The 9,848-nt window shown below is 44.3% G+C and overlaps 1 protein-coding gene across 1 annotated transcript in view; it reads left to right on the forward strand.

Annotated features, from left to right (window-relative positions):
* The window catches only part of ITPR1 (inositol 1,4,5-trisphosphate receptor type 1), a 413,260-nt gene that overhangs the window by 205,169 nt on the left and 198,243 nt on the right, over nt 1-9,848 (forward strand). Inside the window, exons 14-18 of the mRNA XM_045285628.1 lie at nt 2,637-2,736; nt 3,686-3,846; nt 4,329-4,470; nt 6,225-6,383; nt 8,732-8,904. Of these exons, the coding sequence (XP_045141563.1) occupies nt 2,637-2,736; nt 3,686-3,846; nt 4,329-4,470; nt 6,225-6,383; nt 8,732-8,904 (735 nt within the window). The remainder of the gene's footprint in view (nt 1-2,636; nt 2,737-3,685; nt 3,847-4,328; nt 4,471-6,224; nt 6,384-8,731; nt 8,905-9,848) is intronic.

The following is a 9,848-nucleotide window of genomic DNA, read 5'->3' on the forward strand; positions in this document are numbered from 1 at the left end:
TTCACTGACTCGGCTTTCCTCCTGCAGTCGGCATCATTGCCTGTGTTTTGTGAGATGGAGGAGGACTTTGTGGATTGGTCGGACTTATGGGTTAATGTTGGACTTGTGGGATTGGGCAGCACTGGGTTGGGATGTTTTCTTGATGTGCACTTACCCTTTATATAAAACTCTCCCTTATACATATTATGAGTTTCTGTGGATGTGTTTCTTTAATGTACCCAGACTAACACAAATATCTTGCTCATGTTGCTTAATTTCTATTTTTGCCACTCAAAGTGAATGTCATGGGCTTACTCACTCTTGGCCTACCTTGGACTCTTCAGTCCATTATAGGCACGGAGGACGTAAGGAAGAGGGGTAAGTGTTTTACTTGCCTTCTCCCCACCTCTCCCTGGTGAGCCACTGTTTTTAGGTCCTCCTAACAAAAATAGTCCAACTCAAGTTGTTTCTGTAACGAAGGGCTTTTGTGAAACTCCTTAATCCAGTGGTTCTCAACCTTCCTAATGCCGCGACCCTTTAATACAGTTCCTCATGTTGTGGTGACCCCCGACCATAAAATTATTTTCGTTGCTACTTCATAACTGCCATTTTGCTACTGTTATGAATCGGGCAACCTCTGTGAAAGGGTCGTTTGAAACACCCCCCCCCTTGCAAAGGGGGTTGGGACCCACAGGTTGAGAACCACTGCCTTAATCTTTTCCTCTGAATGTTCTAATTTTTAACCTGACCATCGCTCAACTTAGTGCTTTTTTATGTGCATCTCTCATTACCTGCCTGGGGTGCAACTATTTCATCTCATTCATGCGATGTTAAAACAAACAAAAGAGATCAAACCCATTGCTCTGGAGTCAATTCTGATTCCAGGTGCCCCTGCAGAGACAGAGTGAAAGTGCCCCTAAGGACTCCACTGCAGCACATCCTGGCAGAAGCAGACAGCTGCAGCTTTCTCCCATGACACACCTGGTCAGCGTGAACTGCCAACCTTTCTTTAGTTATCCACTACTTGCACCTTCAGGGTGCCTCATGAAAAGGCTTATTGCTTTAAATTGAAGAATGATTACTTCTACTGGTTTTTAAAAGAAATACAAAATTAGAAAGCATTGTAAGAAGATGCATGCCGACTGTAAAAAGAACAACAAAAATATTCTTTAAAACCCCATGAAGAACAAATAAGCAAGTAAAAAGAAATCACATAAAATTCGACAATCTAGAGAGAACTGCTGCTAACAATGTGGTTTATATAATTACAGATGGGTTTATCATAAATAGGGTCAGAGTTGGAATCAACTCGATGCCATTGAGTTTAGTATTGAAGGCTATTTTTAATCTGATTTCCCCCTTCCTGAATAATATATTTCCAAATGAATATATATAGATTGTCATAATTTTAAAATAACTGTAATGTTCTATTGTACTCCCTATAATTTAGTCCTTTATTGGGACATTAGATTATTTCAGTTTCCCTTTAGTGTAAATAATATTTTAATATCTTTGTGATTTGACTATTTGCTGTCACCATTCAAGGAAACATGTAAAAATAGTGTTACTAGATAGAAGGACAGGTAACATTATTTATGTTGAACAAGGTGTCAGACTCCTTCAGAGTTTCACTTGTTATAGTCTCACCCACAGTATCCAGATGGACTTGTTTCCTAAGCTCTTGTTGACACTGGGCTTTTTATCAGTTTGTATGACACTGTGAAACAATGTATTGATCTTTTACTGAGAAGACTGAATGTATGCTTCTGTTTGTTAGTAATTTATTTTTCTTCATTAAAGGGTAGGTTGGTGACCTTTCCGATTCTGATACTTATGTTTTTCTAATTGATTTTGTAAGCTCTGTATGTGTGGACTCCACTAACTTTTTATTATTCTTTTCCTGGTTATTATTCCTTCAGCCCTGTGCACTGTATTGTTAATCCAGTGTGATTTTTGCTAAACCTTTAAACTGTGCAAAAGGCTTTATTCTTTGTTTATCTTTAAATGTAGAGATTTTGTATTTTGTCATGTGCTTCAAAAGGCTTTCTCCAACACCAGATAATTAAAATAGTTACCCATATATTCCTTTAGAAGCTTCATTTTTATCTTACTGATTTACATGAACTTTTAAATGAGCTCTCATGACGAGTACTACTGTGTGGCCAGTGAGTACTGCTTGCTGCTCCATTTCGTGCTGAGATATTCTTTCACAGGGTCTGAGTCTGTACGTAGAAACATCAAAAGCAGAACTGAACTCTGCTGTTGAGTCGATTCTGACTGGAACAGAGTAGAACTGCCCCGTGGGTTTCCAAGACTGACTCTTTATGAAAGTACATCTTTCTCCCTAGGAGTAGCTGGTGGTTTCGAACTGCTGCCCAGGTTAGTAGCGCAACATGTAGCCCACTATGCCACCAGGTCTCCTCATTCAGAACTGCCGCATATCCATAACGTTGAAGTCACTCTGAATGACTTTCTATTATCAATATTCCAGAATGTGACTGGGAGCAAAACCATTTGCTCCTTAACTTAGACTGTGGAGTATAAGTAGCAGAACACCAGTGGGATATATTTGTTTCGCTAGAATATTTTCTAGGCTGGGGGCACTAGAGAAACTTGTAAATATCCCTGCCTGAAGCTTGTTTCCCATCACCCTTCAGGAACTCCTATGTCCGTCTGAGGCACCTTTGTACCAATACCTGGGTTCACAGCACTAACATCCCCATTGACAAGGAGGAAGAAAAACCCGTGATGCTGAAAGTAAGTGAGCACCCTGGCCGCCTCCCTGGGCTCTCATGCACACTAGAGCCCGCCCCCCACCCCCACCCCTCCGGGCAGATGGAGAATGTGGGGTTGTGTAGCTTCAGCAAGCATGCAGTGAAAGCCAAGTGTGGGAATGATGGAAAAACTCACTCCCGAGGGCCTGTGGAAAGTGATCCCAGGCCTTTTGAAATGAACGGCTATTGTGTCCCATAGCTTCTGCTCTGAAGGTTGAGTACTTACTTGTCGGGATTTCATGCTGTCTGCAGGATGGATTTGGTTCAGGAAATGTTTCACGTGTGCTTTGAGGTACACCAAATATCTCGTTGGTTTTCCCCAATATGTACTATTTCTTATTTTTCTATTTAAAAATATACATTATTGAACATTCTCTTAGCCTTTTTATCTCTCCCTAAAACCTGCCTCTCCTTCAGTACCTATTCCAGGTTCGTAGAAAACAAACACACAACTACACACATACTGGAATTTGGTTTTTAAAAACTGAAGTATGCGTTTATATAACTTTCTGCCTGTAGTTGGGGAGAGAGGATTGGAATTTTTTCCCCTTCTACTATAAACATTTTTAAATAGATTGAAATATGGAAGGATGGTATTGTGTCTACTCTTATGTCATCCACTTAGTCACTAATAGCCATTTTGATTTTCCTGTAGATGTATAGATTTTCAGTGACAGGAGTCTTGCATGCTCCTTGTAGCACATCTCAGAAGTAGACAAGCTGTGAAGGGTTGGAGTGTCCCCTTTGCTGCTTCTGTTCCCCACAATGCCACCCTCCAGGTCCAATCACGGTCTGGGGTGCATCCCTTCAGAGCCTTTCTCGGTCTGCGTGATTTTACCTGCATGATGACACTGGATGCCTTTGGATTGTCCATTGTCCTATGATTGTTAACTGAGGTCTGAACCTCCCACCAAGACCACTGTGCATTTCAGATAGGCACCTCTCCTGTGAAGGAGGACAAGGAAGCGTTTGCCATCGTTCCAGTTTCGCCTGCAGAGGTCCGGGACCTGGATTTTGCTAATGATGCCAGCAAGGTGCTGGGCTCCATAGCTGGGAAGTTGGAGAAGGGCACGATCACCCAGAATGAAAGACGGTGAGAGCCTGGTGACCCAGACGCAGCCACCCTCACCACTCTGACCCTCAGCGTCCCGTGCAGAAACAGCCAGCTCTGCACAGTTGTATGTGAGAGTAGCGGGCCTCAGCGTTTATGGGGGGGGGGGGGGGGCTTCAGTTTGTGGTCTTCAAGAAATACCCTTGCATTCATACTTTGAAAGTTCTTGAAGTTGTAAGTATTCAGCTCATTCTCTCTGTCGCTGTCTCTTCCTCTGGTACTACTTTACAGGGGTCGAGCTTATTAGCTTGTTTTTCTACAAAGCTAATCATCCTTTTATGGGTAATAATGTGTTTGTATTTCTGTATGTGTGTTTTTGGTACTTGTGGTCATTTTGAGGAAGATGGAAAGAATGCATCTACCCCTGTTTAGCTGGCCCATCAGATTTAAAGGCTTCAAATTGAAATTTTCACCCTGCTGGGCGTTGGGCACTTCTCCTCTCTAACAACTGTTTCCCACCCAAGGTCTGTAACCAAGCTGCTGGAGGACTTGGTCTACTTTGTCACTGGTGGAACCAACTCTGGTCAAGACGTGCTGGAAGTGGTCTTCTCCAAGCCCAACAGAGAGCGGCAAAAACTGATGAGAGAGCAGAATATCCTCAAGCAGGTTGGTGAGCTGTAACAGCTCAGATTGCTGGCTCTACATGGAATCCATAGGACTCCCCTTGTAGAAAGAGAATGAAAGATTCCCATTGGCAGACGTGTTCAAAGGATCCCTGACACACCTATTGTCTGCTACACGGGAGTTGACCTGTCAGGAACTCCAAGAAGATGTCAATTGAAGACAATCTTTTTCAAAAATATCTAATTAAATGGGGTGTTTTAATGTTCCTATGTCTGGGAGATTTGGGGCATTACATAAACTAAGAAGGCCAGAGAACCTCTGGAGGTTCTTAGGACCCCAGATGGCATGTGGGCTGTGCACGGGGCTGCTCCAGTCACTAGCATGAACCCTCCAGCTATTCTGCTGGAGAAAAGCAAAAGCCATGACACACAAAGAAAGAGAGCTACTCGCAGGGCCAGCTCTACTCTGTCCTATACGGTCACCATGAGTCAGAACTGACGTGATGGCCGTGCTCTGGGCTTTGGTTTTGTTTATATGGGTTTTTATTACCAAGAACAACAAAACCTATTGCCAGCTAACTGATCCCACCTCTTAACTACCTATATAGCAGTGGTTCTCAACCTTCCTAGTGCCACAACCATTTAATGCAGTTCCTCATGCTGTGGTGTGCCCCGCAACCATAAAACTATTTTCATTGCTACTTTAAAACTGTAAGTTTGCTACTGTTATGAACTGGACGGCCCCGTGAAAGGGTCATTCGACCCCCGAAGGGGTCACGACCCACAGGTTGAGAACTGCTGCTATATAGTGTTCTTGGAGGCTATACATCTTTATAGGAGCAGGCAATTTCGTCTTTCTCCTACAGAGTGGCTGGTAGGCTTGAACATCTACCTTGTGGTTCCAGCGTCCAAAGCTTACCTGACAGTGCCACCAGGTCTTCATAGGTTTCTGTCAGTACTCCTAAAATCACCCCAAAACCAACCCATAAAGGAGCCGAGTTTTACAGAAAATGCATAGATGGTAGAATTTGGTTGAAATGTAAATAAATGTGTAAAGATAAAGTAGAGGAAGGCAAATGATAAGTTCAGGGTAATTTAAAAGCATAGAAATCCATGTCACATAGTTCTCCGAAGTTGTTGGTGACTACACCCAAGGCCGAAAGGGGAAAGAAATAGTTAGGAACTCTCTACAACAACTGGAGAATGAAAAGCTCCTGATTCATGCTGGGTAAAATTTATGAACACCCCATTAATCATGTGTCAATAGTGATTTCTATCTAATAATAATTTATGCTTACCTACTCCATGAACTGACTCCCAAATTGGACTGCTGGGCTAATGGCCAAGTTCATTTCCACAATAGCCATTCCTTAAGGAGCCAAAATAATGTGGTCCGATGACTGGAGCCTTCTCTGAGCACTTGTGTCAAGCCCTCTACTGACACTCAACTTGCCTGTGTGCATGCTGTATGATTGTCTCCATGTTCCTGGTGACCATGATCTCTGCAGCCAGGGAGTAAAGGAGCTGTGTGATTTCAGCCTGGAATCTGCTGCTTCCCTTCATCACTGCTCTGAACACTGGTCTGGCCATGGTCCAAGGACCAGCTGGGTTCCAGCATGCTGAATCCAGTGAGTGATCAAATGCAGTCTCTGATGATCGAATGCAGTTTCAGGTTATTGGCAAGTTAGGTCTTTCAAGATCGAGCACTGTGTCACGCGGGGAGAGGTTGGCCCGACAGGGACAGAGCCTTTAAAACACGGGTGATGGTGGCTCTCTCTCCCCTTTTTCCACCAACAGATCTTCAAGTTGCTGCAGGCTCCATTCACGGACTGTGGGGACGGCCCCATGCTCCGGCTGGAAGAGCTTGGGGACCAGCGACACGCCCCTTTCCGACACATCTGCCGTCTGTGTTACAGGGTCCTGAGACACTCTCAGCAAGACTACAGGAAGAACCAGGTCAGGATCAAGGATGAACTGGCAGTGATTGTGGTTTGCTCCCTAAAGTTCATGTACCTTCCTCATGAAATGTCCATGCCCCACATAGATCCACTGAGGGATGTGGTTCCGTCTTGGGTTTGTTCTCAGAGAGGAAGCACAGTGCTTTCACCACGGGTAGGACCTGTGCAATCGAGTCCTGAAGAAGGGCGCTCACAGACTCCTCATCTGCAGCCGCCTTTCCATGCGCCACCTTTCTTTAGTTACTATTGCTTCTGTGAAAAATGCACACCACTGCCCTGCTCAAGACTGTCCCGGGCAGTACCTGACACCCCGTGCATTAATCACGTTCTGTCATGTGTGCATTTTCAAGGAAAGTTACGATAGCCAGTCGGCGTCCCGTTTAAGAAGTACTGCATTGATTGTTGAGTGATATGAATTACAGTTTTCTCAGTGTGTCAGCATCTCATTCATTCCGGACGGTTTGTTTCCAGTAATCTGGTCTCCCTTCATCTTTGCTTTAGAATAACTTGACCATTTGTCCTCGTGCAGATAGTTTGTTTCCAGTTACACAGCTCTCGCTGGTAGTGTTATTTTATGAGCCAATCTGTTACCTAGCTAAAAGATACGGAGCATCTTGCTGTGGTCATCTTGAGCATTATCTAATCTTAATTAGTCCAGGAAGCCTGGACTTTTAGAGAATTTTGGTTCTGTTCTACATTTTTTACCCTTTAGATTAGAATTGTTACTGATGCCCTGCTCAGAACACCTGTTGGCGGGTCTCAGGCACCAGGTAGCTCTTTTTGACTTCAGAGGAGACCTTGCCTAGTGGTTCAAGTAGACTACTAGTCCTGAAACCTGGTTTCTACTCTGTCTTTGGTCTTTTCTCTTTTGCTCCGGACAAGAAAACTGATAGTATAGCTTATTAATTATGTCCTCTCTTTTTGTGGTTGCTAATACATTTATAACAAGTGTTTCTAAACCTCTGTCTTCGTTATTATTTATGTAGTGTGTTATACACATAATACTAATAACAGCAAAACTGCAACAAAACCGTTGCCATCAAGTTGATTCAAATGCATCACAACTTTATAGTGACGCTTTAGGACAGAGTAACACTGCCTCATGGGGTTTCTAAAGCTGCAAATCTTGACAAAAGCCAACAGTCACATCTTTCTCCCACAGAGCAGCTGCTGGTTTCAAACCACTTACCTCTTGGTTAGCAACTAAGCGTGCTTAAACTAGACTCCTTCTGTGAGGTGTTATTGGGTCTAAATTTTATTAGCTGGATTGGTTGCCTTTCTGGGCTGTGGTTGCAGCAAATTAATGCCAGTCACACAGTCCTGAACAGAGTTTGTTCAGCCCTCTCATCTCTCCCCCGATGAGGCTGCACAGTACCTAGACTGTGTACCAGGGCATCCTGCTGGTCCACGTGGCAGCTAAGCCCAGCTCTCTTACTCCTGCTGAATTGGTCATCTTAACTCTGATCTTTATAGACCCTCCATCAGTTGACAGCACTTTATCCCTGGAGGTTGATTAATCCCTAAATGTGTACCCCTACTTAGTATAGACTAAAGTGTGGTCCAAGTTCAGCGTGTTACTCCAGAGTAATTTTGGGATTTGGGAAATAATGAAATAAAGCATGTTCGAAGAGCCATTTGAACGTTGAGTAAACTAAGGCTCTTTCTTGGGTAGGGAAATACCTTTGAATAGAAACAAGCTCTTGAGGGAGGGAAAGAGGGAGAAAGGAAGGAAGGAAGGAGGAGAAAAGAAACAGTAGGAGTCTGCCTTGAGTTCATAAATACTCCCATGAACTCTGATATCTGATTCCCAAAAAGAGGAAAAGCCACAAGTGTGTGCTCCCATGGATGTGATTAGTTAGCGCAAGCATTCCTCACTTTCTTCCACTACCTATTGCTTTTAAAAATGTCTTTTGACCACACATTTTTAAAAGAAAATAGAGAAATGGAATAACATGGTGAATTTCCAAGTGGGTTTAATTGGTGTTGATCCAACAGCCCAGAGCAGTGGGGCACAGTTAAGTCCTTTTGAATTAGTAATAAATTTCAAGCGGGAAAAGTTTCTGACCTTTTAGAAAAACTAAGCCAATGGATTAAATGGAGCCCGTGTCCTTAATTAAAATTCCCACATGTAAAGGATCTGCGGTACCTTGCTTTCTGGCGTTTGTGGGCAGGTGTGTTAAAATCAAGGGTGTGGACGTGTGTAGCTGCTGGCCAGTATTGTGGGAAGATGCTTCCCTCTGGTTTCCCAGACGGCTGGACGCTCTTGTCCAGGAGTGTTTCCCATGTTAAAATTAGCCTGCCTTGTCTTCCGCCCTGCCTGCTGACCTGGCCTTCTCGTCCTTCAAGGAGTACATAGCCAAGCAGTTTGGCTTCATGCAGAAGCAGATTGGCTATGATGTGTTGGCAGAAGACACCATTACCGCCCTGCTGCACAACAACCGCAAACTCCTGGAAAAACACATCACTGCAGCGGAGATCGACACGTTTGTCAGCCTTGTGCGGAAGAACCGGGAGCCCCGGTGAGGAGCCGTTGGCCAGGGTGGGCAGGGAAGGGCTGTGCACGTTGAAGATACAGCTCATGGTGCCTTGTACCGAAGTGTCCCTTCTTGGAGCTGCTCTGCATGGGTTTTGCCTAAGGCAGTCTTGAAAGGGTCTTGGAGGTGGAGTAGAAAGAACTTGGTCTTTCTGGAGACCCAGGATGGAATCCTAGTGCTAATGCAGACCAGCTGGCAACCTGGCTTTTTTCTCTAAACATTCTTTTCTCATCTGTCGAACAGGCAGCTGTGATGAAGTGAGCACACGTACACACTCGTGAAGTGCCTGGCACTTAGCAGAAGCTCAGCAAATGATCGTTCCCCTTTCAGCACCCCTTGTCACCCCTTGTCACTTAGAACCCTCCTGCTTGCTTTGTGGCGGAGACGTTCCCCAAGTGGGGTGGGCGCTAACTCTTGCAAACGAAGCTGGTAGTGTGTTTTTGTTGCACATTAGTGGATTCTATTTTGTTCTCACAGGTTCCTCTTCCCCTTCTCTGTCCCCTCATCCCCATTGTCCTCCAAGTCAAGGTCCTGATGCCAGGTGGCATGAGAAATTATAATTACCATGTAAGTGTGACTGTCACATATCTGAGGTGATGATGTTTGTGTGTTTTTTTAAATCTTTTTAATAGGGGCTCATACAACTCTTATCACAATCCATACACACAGCAATTGTGTAAAGCACATCTGTACATTCATTGCCCTCATCATTCTCAAACATTTGCTCTCCACGTAAGCCCCTGGCATCAGGTCCTCATTTCCCCCCTTCCTCCCCACTCCCTCATGATCCCTTGATAATTTATAAATTATTATTTTGTCATATCTTGCCCTGTCCGACGTCTCCCTTTACCCCCTTTTCTGTTGTCCGTCCCCCAGGGAGGGGAGGTCACATATAGATCCTTGTAATCGGTTCCCCCTTTCCAACCCAC

This window comes from Echinops telfairi, unplaced genomic scaffold, assembly GCF_000313985.2.
Source record: "Echinops telfairi isolate 266 unplaced genomic scaffold, ASM31398v2 ScPeMD7_7474;HRSCAF=8512, whole genome shotgun sequence".
Lineage (NCBI taxonomy): Eukaryota > Metazoa > Chordata > Mammalia > Afrosoricida > Tenrecidae > Echinops > Echinops telfairi.